This window comes from Microcaecilia unicolor, chromosome 9, assembly GCF_901765095.1.
Source record: "Microcaecilia unicolor chromosome 9, aMicUni1.1, whole genome shotgun sequence".
Taxonomy (NCBI): Eukaryota; Metazoa; Chordata; class Amphibia; order Gymnophiona; family Siphonopidae; genus Microcaecilia; species Microcaecilia unicolor.
In genome coordinates this window covers 44,766,259-44,781,409 of record NC_044039.1, presented here as the reverse complement: position 1 = coordinate 44,781,409, position 15,151 = coordinate 44,766,259, and the positions used below count along the sequence as shown (strand labels likewise).

Genomic DNA, 15,151 nt, shown 5'->3' with positions numbered 1-15,151 from the left:
GTAAGGGTGCATGTGGGGTGGAGTGAAGAACTGAGGTCCCACTCTCACTGTGGGCCTGTGTTCCCATCGGAGCTACTGGGCTCCCACTCTCACTGTGGGCCTGGATTTACTTTAGATCTGTTGGGCTCCCACTTTTACAGCAGTCTACACATTTATTGGTACTGCTGAGCTTCCGTTTTTACAGTGTTCTACACTTAGAGCTGCTGAGCTCTAAGTGTAGCTGGAGCTGCTGAGCTCCAACCTTTATTGTAGCCTGCTCTTGGGGAAGGCTTTCCTCAACCATCATCTTTCACAACATAATTTCTAACCAGGCAGAGGGTTGGTGATACCAAAAAGTACCTCCCACAATAGGCAGCTTGCTTCTGAGGCTCTGCTTCTGTCAGAGCTGTTCAGCTCTCACTCTCACTTTGGGCCTGTGTTCCCATCGGAGCTGCTGGGCTCCCACTTTTACAGCAGTCTACACATTTATTGGTACTGCTGAGCTCCCGTTTTTACAGTGTTCTACACTTTTATTAGAGCTGCTGAGCTCCAACCTTTATTGTAGCCTGCCCTAGGGGATGGCTTTCCTCAACCATCATCTTTCACAACATAATTTCAAACCAGGCAGACGGTTGGTGATACCAGAAAGCACCTCCCACAATAGGCAGCTTGCTTCTGAGGCTCTGCTTCTGTCAGAGCTGTTCAACTCTCACTGTGGGCCTGTGTTCCCATCGGAGCTGCTGGGCTCCCACTCTCACTGTGGGCCTGCATTTACTTTAGATCTGTTGGGCTCCCACTTTTACAGCAGTCTACACATTTATTGGTACTGCTGAGTTCCCGTTTTTACAGTGTTCTACACTTTTATTAGAGCTGCTGAGCTCCAACCTTTATTGTAGCCTGCCCTCCTACAATAGGCAGCTTGCTTCTACTTCTATAAGAACTGCTGAACTCTCACTCTCACTGTGAGCCTGTATTCCCATCAGAACTGCTGAGCTCCCACTCTCTCTCCCACTCACTGTGAGCCTGCACTTACTTTAGAACTGTTAAGCTCCCACTTTTATAGCAGTTTACACTCTAATTTATTAGAGCTGCTCAGCTCCAACCTTTATTGTAGCCTGCTCTTGGGGAAATGCTTTCCTCAGCCATCATCTTTCAGACCGCTCCTACCTGTATCCTCTGTTCCAGCCTGCGTCTGTGTCATCTGCTCCAGCCTGCATCACCTACTCCAGCCTACATCGTCTGCTCTACCCTGCATTCTTTGCTCCAACCTGCATCATCTGCCTCAGCCTACATTCTCTGCTCCAATTTGTATCTTCTGCTCCAACCTGCGTCAGCGTCATCTGCTCCAGTCTGCATCACCTACTCCAGCCTGCATTCTCTGCGCCAACCTGCTTCATTTGCTCCAGCCGCTTCACTTGCCCTAGCCTACATTCGCTGCTCCAACCTACAACTGTACTAAGCTGAAACAATCCTAGCGAATTCTATACTCACAAGTTATATTATCAAAATGAATATCACAACATTCTTTTTCATCATCTTACTCAATCACCCTAATTCATCACATGCTTTCCACACCCCTACCAGAAACTAATATTATTCCTACAATTTGCATGCCTCACCGACCATCCAAATACAATACTCATTGCTGTAATAATAATAACAACCAAAACAATGGAATCATCACCTCAACTGAACATCATCAAAACAAAGGAAATAATAGTCACAATAAACCTTTACAACAAGTTAATAGACAATTAAGAAAAATCAATATAATTCCTAACATATCTGATCCCTTTCAAAAAATCCAAATTGGTTATACAAACGCTAGATCAACTGTCAACAAGACAACAATTCTATCAGATTGGATCATTGATGATCTGGATTTATTAATCATTAATGAAACTTGGATCCATTTCCAAAATGACCCAATACTAACAGATCTTTGCCCTACAGGTTACAAAATAATTCACTGGCCTAGAAATGGAAAAAGAGGAGGAGGCATTGCATTTATATATAAATCCCACTTCATAGTATCAACAATAGCAGAATCCATGTCTCCACAACTAGAAATTGCTTCACTTAATATTAACCATCCTACATTATCTGACCACCTAAACATTATTCTGTTTTATAGACCGCCAGGAATCTGGAAAGAATGTCAACAAAATCTTATGGACTTCATCTCGAATTCTTGTTTATCTAATTCCAATCTACTCATACTAGGAGATATAAATTTGCATCTAGAAAACTATAATGCTAAAAACACACAAAAATGCAAAGATTTTTTTTCCAGTTTGGGGATTTCAATTGGATAAATACTCAATCAACCCATATCAAAGGTCATGCACTTGACCTCATTACATACAAATTTACTCCTGATCAAACCTTTACAATAACAGATATCAATTGGACACAAGTACCCTGGTCAGATCACTTCAAACTAAAAATATCCATGCAATGGAGAATAAAAATAAATTCGAGCCTGAATCAAGAACAAAAAACTTTCACCACAAGAGGTCACATTGATCCAGTATTATTCTGGCAAGAGGTCTACAGGAATGAATGGTCAGTACAAACAGACTCCAATCAATATCTTTTAAACTTGGACACAAGATGCAATAGCATACTTGATACAATAGCACCAATACAAACAAGAATATCACAAAGAAAAAATTCACTCCCATGGTTTAACGACAAATTGAAAAAACTAAAAACCCAAACAAGGAGACTTGAACGTGCTTGGAACAAAAAGAAAAATGAACAAACATTCACTGCTTGGAAATTAATGTTAAGAAAATACAAATATACCATCAGGCAATCCAAGAGGTCATATTATAATTCCAAAATAGGACAAAACCATAAAGACTTACACAAGTTATTCCAATTTGTACATAATCTTCTAGACACCACACCAGTTACCTTAACTAACACGGATACCCCATCAGCAGATAAACTACCTACTTCAATGAGAAAATCATTAAACTAAGATCCACCTTATTAGCTAACTTCCATCTATGTAAAATTCATTGACGACTTAGACCCAACAACCAATGAGTATCCAGCAGATCGAATTTGGACAAATTTTTATTCACTAACGGAAGATACTGTCGCCCAAGAGATCAACAAATTCACCAAATCCCACTGTAAACTGGATCATGCCCCAGCTACTTAATAAAATCTGCCCCCCAGCGTTTCATAGTAGATCTCACCTCCTACCTGAATCACATGCTTCAACATGGATCCTTTCCCACGGACAAAGGAAATATCCTACTAACATCAATTCCTAAAGACCAGAAGAAAAAACTAAATGATATATCTAATTATCGTCCAGTGGCATCCATCCCATTGGTAGTCAAGCTGATGGAAAGCCTGGTAACTAAACAATTTACCAACTACTTGAACAACTTCTCAGTATTGCACACATCCCAATCTGGCTTCCCTGCCAATCACAGCACCAAAACAGTTCTTTTAACACTCATGACCAAATTTAAACAAATTATTGCAAACGGTAACAATGTTCTTCTTTTACAATTCAACATGTCCAGCGCGTTCGACATGGTTGACCATGGTATCCTATTAAACATTCTTGAATATTTTGGAATTGGAGGTAATGTACTGAATTGGTTTCATAGTTTCCTAACAGCAAGAACATACCGGGTAATATCTGAATTGATTATATCATCGCCATGGAGACCTGAATGTGGTGTGCCACAGGATCTCTGCTTTCCCCGATCCTCTTTAATTTAATGATGTTACCACTAGCCAGATCTTTATCCAACCTAAACCTTAACCCTTATATTTATTGCTGACGATGTGACAATATATATCTCATATAAAAATGACTTGTCTGAAATTGTAGATAAAATTAATCTCAGCTTCCAAGTTATGAATTCATGGGCAGATGCATTCCAACTGAAACTCAACGCAGAAAAACACACAATGCCTTATATTATCATTGCAGTATAATAAAATCAATTATACCAATATAAATATACTAAATCACACTCTTCCTGTTGCGGACAACCTGAAACTCTAATGTGTAACAATCGATCGTAACCTTAGTCTAGATAACCACGTGAAAATTGTTATAAAGAAAATGTTTTATGCAATGTGGAGGCTTAGAAGAATAAAACTTTTCTTCCCAAGAGAGAGATTCCGCAAACTAGTGCAATCACTGGTATTGAGCCATTTGGATTACTGCAATTCCTTATATGCGGGATGCAAAGCTCAAACCATTGAGAAACTCCAGACAGCCCAGAACACCGCAGCCAGACTGATATTCGGAAAGGCGAAATACTATAATGCTAAACCCCTTAGAGAAAAATTACACTGCCTTCCACTAAAGGATCGAGTTGCATTCAAAATATGCACCTTAGTTCATAAAATTATTTATGGAGATGCCCCATCTTACATGTCAGACCTTATAGATCTACCAGAGAGAAACAGCAAAAGTTCATCACGTATGTTCTTAAACTTCAATTATCCCAATTTCAGAGGACTTAAATACAAATCAATACATCTAGCTTTTCATACATCTATACACAACGATGGAATGAATTACCAACCACTATAAGAAAAACACGCAACTTGATGACCTTCCGGAAACTACTGAAGACTTACTTGTTCAAAAAAGCGTACAAAATGGATCCCTCATAACGATCTGACTCCTAAACTACACCAGACACAATTTTATATTGGAACTCTTTTATTTTGCCTATTTTATTTACACCCTAATTACTGATAATCATACCCTGTCCTGATATCATTATGTTATGTTGTTATCCATTTATTATACCTTGTCCTGATATCATTATATTATGTTGTTATCCTCTTACCCACTTCTTAATCAACATAATTTTCGTATGAACCTTAATAGCAATAATTCTGAAATTCTTGTCCGTTAATGATTGCCATAATATTCCTATGCACCTTATCTGTTATATATACTCTGATTCTCTATTCCATCAATGTGATTGTAGTCCTATATAATAATTCTCACCTCCAACGTTCAAATGTGCCTGGGACCATGCCTCCCTCGGAGGTGGTCTGCTAGGCAGGCACGCACTGACGTCAGTGACAGCTGCTACTCCTCCCCCTGTGTTACGGCCCACTGGACCCCCCCTTCGCAACACTGTCGACCCCCCCCCCTCTTCTCTGCAAAAACCGCCCCCCGCCGCCGTCCAGTACCTGTGCTAACGAGGGACCCCAACCCCCATCTGCCGAAGTCCTGTGCTGGCCTTCGCGGCGTTGCTTCTTCAGTGATCTTTGGTTCAAGTTCCTCTGCGTGCGTCTGACGTACGCAGAGGAACTTGAACACAAAATCATTGAAGAAGCAACACCGCGAAGGCCAGCATAGGACGTCGGCTGACGGGGGTTGGGGTCCCCCGTCAGCACAGGTACTGGACGGCGGCGGGGGAAGGTTTTCGCCGAGAAGGGGGGTCGACTGGGTCGCGGAAGGGGGGTGAAAACGGAGGGATGGCAGAGTCTAGAACAGCGAGGGAGGGTGGGGGATGGCCTTGCTAGCGCCCGTTTCCTTCCCTTTTGAAAAGGGCATTTTTTACTAGTTGTATTATATTGTAAGCCACATTGTTTTTTTTGGGGGGGGGGCGAGGGGTAATCTGAAAGGGGACAGACAGTATTGAAAGAGGGGGGCTGTGTGTGTGTGTGTGTGTATATATGCAAGTGTGTATGGAGGGGATTTGCAGCCTTTTGTTAAGACATTCTGGGTTTCGTATATTTTCATGGGGCAATGTGCAGAGCTGAAGACAAATTGCAGGTAGCACCGACTTCTTTTTTTTTTTTTTTTCCCAGTTGTTGACATTTTAGCAACATCCATAAACATAACTGTGTTACAAGAATTCAGCACTGCCTGCAGCTCCGAGCTCCCCTTGGATTTGGTGGCTTGCCGAAATAAAAATCACTGAAAGCCAGAACTTTTAATTACAATGCACTATTACTATATTTCTAGGGAAAATTTGCACCAAAAATTTTAAATAAGACTTTTCAGTTTAGTAGTTTACTTACTATTCAGAAACAGTGATTATACTGTGTTTTGATAAAGTGCAGAACTTTAAACTGTGCATGGAATTTCATTTTTTTTTGCACTGAATTCCCCAAGGAGTATGTACAACCACTGCAAGTTCAGTGTCATGAATTGTATTCTGCATCTTCAGGATCCAAGTATCCTGTTCTTTGCTTCTTTTAGATGATAGTACTCTTTAAACTTTACACAGTGTAAGGCATTTGCCTACTGTTTTCCTGCTAGTAATCATGACTTGTCTAGACTTTATTAGAATTGGGGGTAATTTTAAGACTGGCAGGATAGGTGCAAAGTCCAGTGACAGCACTTCTGCATACTTTAATTTTGAAATGTATTCATTTAGAAAGATAACCTAAGAGAATATATCATCACAATTTTATACCAGCTAGTTATACAGGTACGTCTTCAGAGGAATTTACATGCCTATTTTTGTAAATTAAATATTTCTTCCGTATCATACCATGCCCTCAAACACCTCCCTTACTGCAGATGTAAGTATGCGTGTAGAGGACCTACACATTTACTTTTACCTCTATATAGAGAATGCTATTTTCTAAAAGCCTATTTCCCTGAGTACCTACAGAAATAGTTTTAAAATTGTCTTCATTATGTTGCAAATATGGTAATGCTGCTTTCTAATTTTTCATCTCAGGGCTTTCCTCCTCAGGTCCCACCACAATATTTGGGAGATACCAGTGTTGCTTCCTCTTGGCATTGCCCCCCACGGGTGTCTCGTCTACAGTCCTTTCACCTTCCATGTCCACAGACCTAGTGACTCAGCATGGCTACCAGATGGAGCCAAATATTTTGGTTCCTGTGAGTTCTCTTGGAGGACAGGTCCAAGCTCCCCATCTAGCAGTCAGTGTTCCTGTGAGTTCTCTTGAAGGACAAGTTCAAGCTCCTCAGCCAGCAGTTGGTGTTCCCGTGAGTGCTGTTGGAGGACAAGTTCAAGCTCCCCAGCCAGCAGCCAGTATATCTCAGCAGGTCTCATCTGCATCTCATCAGCAGTCATCCATTGAAGTAAGTGTTAGCAAGCATGTTTGTGTATGCATTTACATTGTTAAAGAGAAGTAAAAATCTTGTGGCAAGTTATGAAGCTTGAAATGCTTTGGCTTTGAAAAAGGATGGGTAGTTATACAGCATGGACAACCAATGTTAATAAAAGAAAGGTACTATAGAATTCAATTTTGGAAGAGATTTCCATTCTATACTTGTGTTGTGGGGATTATGGATTTTTATTTACTACATATTGGATTTCCTGACAGGACCATCGGTGAAATGAGGATAATACCAGCTGTTTAAGATATTTGGAGAAGGGGAAGAAAAGATAGGCTGGCCTTAGTTTCTTATATTTTAAGAGTTTTATATATATATATATATATATATATATATTATTATAGTAGAAGTAAACAGAGTTACAAGATTTTGTGTACATCTTGACCATCCATAAACTTACAGAACTAAACAACATCTCTATTAAGGTTTAGACTTGTTTTTTTCCCCTTCCCCCCCCCTTCCAAGAACGTGCCCGCCCACCCACCCCCCCATCCCAACCTATCAAACCCCTTCCCTCCCCCCTCATAAGTTCAAGATACGGCTTCGGGCAGTAGGGGTAAGCGTATCCCAAAAGGGTGCCCAAGTAGCACAAAAAATGTCCCCCTTGTTAGATGCTAAGTCCTTTATTTTCTGCTTCTCCAATGAGCACATCTGAATCATAGCTATACGCCACTGTGCCAGGGAGGGACTTTCTGCACTCCTCCACAGTTGTAGGATTATTCTCTTACCCATCAGAACAGTGCGTTTTAAAAAAGCTTTCATTTTCGCTGGCATACACCCTGCACTGACAAAACTCTCAAATAATTGTCCTGGGGCTATCTTCCATCTTGTGCGCCAACAGTTAGATACCTGCAGTCCCACTTCCTTCCAGACTTTTTGCACCCCGGGGCACGTCCAAAACATGTGCCCCAGGTGTGCTCCGGAAGCCCCACATTTGGGGCAGGAGTCCACGTCTGCTATTGTTGCTCTCCAGGCTCTATACGGTGAGATATACAGCCTCAGCAGAAATTTTAGTTGCAACTCCTGCCAAGCTACGTTCTCTGTAAGCTTAGCCACAGATAGCAACTGTTTGCATAAGTGCTCCTCCTGGAGATTAAGTCTCAGTTCCGTATTCTATTGTGCAATTATTTTGGAAAAGTCAAAGTTCGGTAATGATTCTCTTATGAAAGAGTGAAAGTATCTCAATGGGACTCTTTGTTGGGCCTCTAGACCCAATAATTCAGTAAGCTTGTCCCCTATCTCTGCAGTCAGGGCTTGTTTGGGCAGAGAGGCAATATAATGTCTCAGCTGGTAATACGCAAAGTCATCCCTTTGTTCAATATGAAATTCTGTACATATATCCTGTAAAGATTTCATTTCCCCCTGGTCCATTACCACATGAAACAGTAAGAGTTATTTTTTAAAAGTTATGTGGATTTCAATTAATTGGGATGAAAACTAGTACAGAGATGGTGCCTCTTGGTCCAGGATTGGGGGGGGGAGGAGGGTAGAAATAAGATATATGCTGACCCTGTGTTGGTACCTGCTGGCAAAAGAACAATGCCAAGAGTGAACTTTTGAGGAGGCAGTTTTCTAGCTTCATGCTGCAGTATTTCTCAAGTTGCTTCTGGAGTATTTAATTTGACACACTTGTATTCCAGTCAACCGTAAGTTCAGAGCAGATCACTTTAAATAAATAACACACAAAAAGCTATGCTAAAAGCACATTTACATTATATATCTCACCAACCTGCTCCTTAGCATCAATGAAACCAAACGCCAGCTTTCCAGACTTCTTAAATAATATATTCAAAGTCTACTTAAATATTTAGTAAAAAGGTAAATTTTAAAATGGGATAAAGCAGAACTGCTTGATGTAGTGTTATTTGGATTTTCAGAAGGTGTCTGGATACTGTGCCCCATGACAGACACCTTAGGAAATTAAGTTTCATGGGGACAGAAGAGGTCATCTTACTGTGGTTCTCAACTGGTGAAAGGAATCAGAATTGTACTAAATGGTCCATTTTCTTAATGGATACAGGTAAATTGTAGAGTGCCTCATGGATCTGTGTTGCCATCACTGTTTAAAATATTCATTAACAATCTGGAAAAGGCAGAATGAATGAATGGTGCAAACTTTCCAAAGAGAGAAAATTATTCAGATTTTTAAATTAAACTGCAGAAGGACCTTGCTAAACTGGTGGAATGGGCATCAAAATGGCACTTGATATCCTGAAAACCCAACTGACTGGGTGTGCCTGAGGTCTGGATTGAGAAGAACTGAACTCTATGGTGTTATCCTCCCTGAATGCCACTTTAACTCCTTGGTTAATAAATTGCCCAGTTGATTCCCTCACAGGTTTCTTAGTGTACTTGAAAATGTTTTTGTTGGTTGCTTCTGCCTCTAGAAGTTGGCTCTCGGCGTGCTTTATTACTGGGTTACATCTAAATTTACCAGTGTTTCTTCTTATTTTCTTCGTTTGATCTTGCTTTCCAATTTTTTTTTTAAGGGCGCTTTTTTTTATATTGATGGCCTCTCGTAGTACTATTCAGCCACTCTGGCAAAGGTTTGCTCTTCCTTTTGTCTTTTCTGATATGTGGAATACATTTATCTGGGCTTCTTGAAAATATTTTTAAACCAATTCCATGCTTGATGCAAACTTTTAATCTTGGTAACTGCTTCTCCTAGTTCTTCCTAACCGCTTTCCTTACTTTTATCACTGTCTTCCCTTTTAAAATTGGATATAAACTGAGAATTTATTTTTTTTTGCAAATAAAAGCCTTCAAAAACTGCATCTCAGTTTATATTTGAGCCTTTGCTTCCTTCCCCATGGTGTCCCTCCACTACCACCGCCGCCCTTCCCCCTCGCTCCCCCAACAACCAGGAGAGCTCCCACTTCTTCCATCCCTCGAACAAAGCAATTTACCTTCCAGGGCCTGCAATATCACACTGGTGGTCTAGTGGTGAGTTGGGGCAGGAGCAATCCCACTCGCTGGAGTTTGCACAGCCATTTTGGGATTGGAGATGAGATAGGAGCGAGTGGGGATTGCTTCTGACCCAACTGACCACTAGACCACCAGAGCAGTACAGTAGGCCTGTGGGCCTTTGTTTATTCAAGGGGAGAGAGAAAGGGAACTTAAGAAAGTGGTAACTTTTCCAGTTTGGGAAGATAGCGCCAGAGGAACAGGGGAAGGAGAGAATGAATGAATGAAAGAAATGAAAATTTACGAGAGGAACACAATCTGAATGCCCGGCATTTGTACACAGGGTAGGTAGGACACTTTTTTTTTAAAAATGAAGGACGTGAAAGTATTACATCTTGGGGGAGGGGTGAGGAGGAAAGCGGTGGGGTATCCAGATACTGGGCATTAGGGCCACGGGGGTACATAGACTTTTGAAAGCCTTAAGGAACCCAGAGTGTGGGAACGAGGAGGAAAAGGAGGGGAGGGAACGGGGTGAGGGGCATTAGGAACAGGGGAGGGGGCCCTGTCACACACTCTAATTCTCACACACACACTGTCACACAGACAGTCTCACTCTGTCACACACCCGCACATTCACTCTGGCTCTCTCTCTCAAACATACACACTCCCAGGAAAACCTTGCTAGCGCCCGTTTCATTTGTTCCAGAAACGGCCTTTTTTACTATTATGAACTATAATTGAACTGTATGAAGACCAATACAGCAGAAACCATCCGTTAAGAGTTAATAAATGTTCCAGTTCTTTTAAATCCTCCGAGTGTTGTGTGGTTTCTCCGAGGACAAGCAGGCTGCTTGTTCTCACGACTGGGTTGACGTCCACGGCAGCCCCCACCAACCGGAACAAAAACTTTGCGGGCGGTCCCGCACGCAGGGCACGCCCACCGCGCATGCGCGGCCGTCTTCCCGCCCGTGCGCGACCGTTCCCGCTCAGTTTTTTCGATTCCGCGTTGGAGAGAGACGTGTTACCATCTCTCTCTTGGTCAGCCCCGGAAACCGGATTGAGGCCTAGCCGCGAATTTTCTCTTCTTTTCTTTTCTTTATTTTCTGTGTTTAAAAAAAAAAAAGAAGTTGGTTTGTCCCGTCGTCGTCTTAGCCGCGGGGGCGCCTCGTTGTGGCCGCGCGGTCGTTTCTTTTTCGGGTGTGCTTTTCACTGCCACCATCGACGACTTTGACTTCGCCGACGCGATTTTTCCGTCGATGTCCTCGAAGGTCCCGAGTAGATTCAAAAAGTGTGGTCGGTGCGGCCGGCAGATCTCGCAAACCGATACCCACGCTTGGTGCCTCCAGTGCCTTGGCCCGGACCATAATACCAAGACGTGCACCTTGTGTCTCGGCTTGCGGAAGCGGACACAGGTGGCGAGGCAAGTTCGTCGGGACCAACTTTTTGGAACTTGCGCCGGCCCTTCGACGTCGACGGCATCGGTGTCGACGGCCGGATCTTCGGTACCGATGTCGACGAAATTGGCACCGACGATGGCATCGACCCCAGGAGCACAGGTACCGTTGGCCCGCCGGACCACCGGCGACGGCGGGGGTGAGCGGCCGCGCGGGCAGTCTGCCCCGGCCACTCCCTCTACCCAGGGCCATCGGGACCGAACCCTGTCAGACCCGATCCCTCGAGGCCGGGGGGGTTCTACCTCCTCTTCATCTCTGCCACCGAGCGCCGATGATGGGCACCGAAAGAAGACCAAGAAACATCGTCATCGGTCGCCCACGGCTCACGGGACTACTAGTTCCGGCGCCTCCAGAGATGACTCCACGCCGAGGAAGCGGCAGTGCCGAGAGGAGCGTTCTCCCTCGGTCGAAGAGGTGTCGCTGCGTCCGTCCATGGGTGCTTCGGTACCGTCTCCTGGACCCGAGCAGTTTCCGGCACCCGCACCAGCCCCCCTGCCTTTCCCGACAGCGGGCCTTGACGAGTGCCTCCGAGCCATCCTTCCGGGGATTCTGGAAGGGCTGATGCGCCAGGCCTTGCCGGCACCGGGGGTGCTTGCACCCCCGGCGCCATTGATGGAGGTGCCAGCGTGCTCTAGCCCGATGCCGACGCCGCTTGCGGTACCGGTATCGACCGCCACGCAGGTGGAATCCCTGTTGACATCGATGGAGGGAGCTTCATCCCCGCCGGCATGGGAGTCCACCGCTCGACGCCATTATCGAGGACATGGTTCCTCACAGTCGAGACGGGCCCGGTTCAGGTCTGAGCTGCAAGAGCTCATGTTTGACACCAAGGAAGAGGCCTCGTGGGGGAAGGAGGAGGACCCCATATATTTCTCCTCAGAGGAGTCTGAGGGCCTTCCCTCCGACCCCACTCCTTCACCGGAGAGGAAGCTCTCGCCCCCTGAGAGCCTCTCCTTTGCCTCCTTCGTCAGGGATATGTCTATATGCATTCCCTTCCCCGTGGTCTCTGTGGATGAGCCGAGGGCTGAGATGCTCGAGGTCCTCGACTATCCATCACCACCTAGAGAGTCTTCTACGGTACCGTTGCACAATGTCCTCAAAGAGACACTGCTTCGGAACTGGCTGAAGCCATTATCTAACCCCACTATTCCCAAGAAAGCGGAGTCCCAATACAGAATCCACTCTGACCCAGAGTTGATGCGGCCCTAATTGCCTCATGACTCGGCGGTCATGGACTCTGCTCTCAAGAGGGCACGGAGTTCGAGGGATACCGCCTCGGCGCCCCCGGGGCGGGAGTCTCGCACTCTGGACTCGTTTGGGAGGAAGGGCCTACCAATCTTCCATGCTCGTGACCCGCATCCAGTCGTACCAGCTGTACACGAGCATTCACATGTGGAACAATGTGAAGCAACTGGCGGACCTGGTCGATAAGCTCCCTCCGGAGCAGTCCAGGCCTTTTCAGGAGGTGGTCAGGCAGCTGAAGGCATGTAGAAAGTTCCTGTCCAGGGGTATATATGACACCTGTGATGTGGCATCTCGAGCTGCGGCCCAAGGTATAGTGATGCGCAGACTCTCCTGGCTGCGTCTCTCTGACCTGGACAACCGCACCCAGCAACGACTGGCGGATGTCCTTTGCCGGGGGGATATCATCTTTGGCGATAAGGTCGAGCAGTTGGTGGACCAACTACACCACCGGGAAACCGCCCTCGACCAGCTCTCCCACCGGGCGCCTTCAGCATCCACCTCTGCAGGTGGACGTTTTTCCTGGGCCAGGCAGGCTGCGCCCTACGCCTACAACAAGCGTAGGTACACCCAGCCGGCCCGAAGGCCTCCTCAGGCACAGGGACAGTCCCAGCGCGCTCGTTCCCGTCAACAGCGTGCGCCTAAGCAGCCCCCTGCGCCTCCACAGCAAAAGCCGGGGACGGGCTTTTGACTGGATCCATGGGAACATAGCCGCCATCAAAGTGTCCGTACCGGACGACCTGCCGGTCGGGGGGAGATTGAAAGCTTTTCACCAAAGGTGGCCTCTGATAACCTCCGATCAGTGGGTTCTCCAAATAGTGCGGTGCGGATACACCCTGAATTTGGCCTCCACTCCACCAAATTGCCCACCAGAAGCCCAATCCTTCAGCTCCCATCACAGGCAGGTACTTGCAGAGGAACTCTCCGACCTTCTGAGCACCAATGCGGTCGAGCCTGTGCCACCAGGGCAGGAAGGGCAGGGATTCTATTCCAGGTACTTCCTTGTGGAAAAGAAAACAGGGGAGATGCGCCCCATCCTAGACCTGAGAGGCCTGAACAAATACCTGGTCAAAGAGAAGTTCAGGATGCTTTCCTTGGGCACCCTTCTACCAATGATTCAGAGAGACGATTGGCTATGTTCCCTGGATTTAAAGGACGCTTACACTCACATCCCGATACTGCCAGCTCACAGACAGTATCTCAGATTCCGCCTGGGGACACGGCACTTTCAGAATTGTGTGCTGCCCTTTGGGCTCGCCTCTGCCCCACGGGTGTTCACGAAGTGCCTTGTGGTGGTCGCGGCGTATCTACGCAAGCTGGGAGTGCACGTGTTCCCGTATCTCGACGATTGGCTGGTCAAGAACACCTCAGAGGCAGGGGCTCTCCGGTCCATGCAGTGCACTATTCACCTCCTGGAGCTGCTGGGGTTTGTGATAAATTACCCAAAGTCCCATCTCCAGCCACTCCAATCTCTGGAATTCATAGGAGCTCTGCTGAATTCACAGACGGCTCAGGCCTTTCTTCCCGAGGCGAGGGCCCACAACCTCCTGTCCCTCGCTTCCCAGACCAGAGCGTCTCAGCAGGTCACAGCTCGGCAGATGTTGAGACTCCAGGATCATATGGCCTCTACAGTTCATGTGACTCCCATGGCTCGTCTTCACATGAGATCTGCTCAGTGGACCCTAGCTTCCCAGTGGTGCCAAGCCACCGGGAATCTAGAAGATGTCATCCATCTGTCCTTCAGTTGCCGCAATTCGCTGCACTGGTGGACATTTCGGACCAATTTGACCCTGGGACGTCCATTCCAAATTCCGCAGCCCACGAAGGTGCTGACGACGGATGCATCTCGCCTGGGGTGGGGAGCTCATGTCGATGGGCTCCACACCCAGGGACTGTGGTCCCTCCAGGAACAGGACCTGCAGATCAACCTCCTGGAGCTCCGAGCGGTCTGGAACGCACTGAAGGCCTTCAGAGATCGGCTGTCCTATCAAATCATCCAAATTCGGACAGACAATCAGGTTGCAATGTATTACATCAACAAGCAGGGGGGCACCGGATCTCACCCCCTGTGTCAGGAAACCATCGGGATGTGGCATTGGGCCTGCCAGTTCGGCATGCTTCTCCAAGCCACATACCTGGCAGGCGTAAACAACTGTCTGGCCGACAGACTGAGCAGAGTCATGCAACCGCACGAGTGGTCGCTCCATTCCAGAGTGGTACGCAAGATCTTCCGAGAGTGGGGCACTCCCTCGGTGGACCTTTTCGCCTCTCAGACCAACCACAAGCTGCCTCTGTTCTGTTCCAGACTACAGGCACACGGCAGACTAGCGTCAGATGCCTTTCTCCTCCATTGGGGGACCGGCCTCCTGTATGCTTATCCTCCCATACCTTTGGTGGGGAAGACCTTACTGAAGCTCAAGCAAGACCACGGCACCATGATTCTGATAGCGCCTTTTTGGCCCTGACAGATCTGGTT

The 15,151-nt window shown here is 46.2% G+C and overlaps 1 protein-coding gene across 1 annotated transcript in view; it reads left to right on the top strand.

Annotated features, from left to right (window-relative positions):
• WNK1 (WNK lysine deficient protein kinase 1) overlaps positions 1–15,151 on the top strand; it is a 515,889-nt gene that overhangs the window by 311,045 nt on the left and 189,693 nt on the right. Inside the window, 2 exon segments of the mRNA XM_030214920.1 lie at positions 6,672–6,770; positions 6,773–7,039. Coding sequence (XP_030070780.1) covers positions 6,672–6,770; positions 6,773–7,039 — 366 coding nt within the window.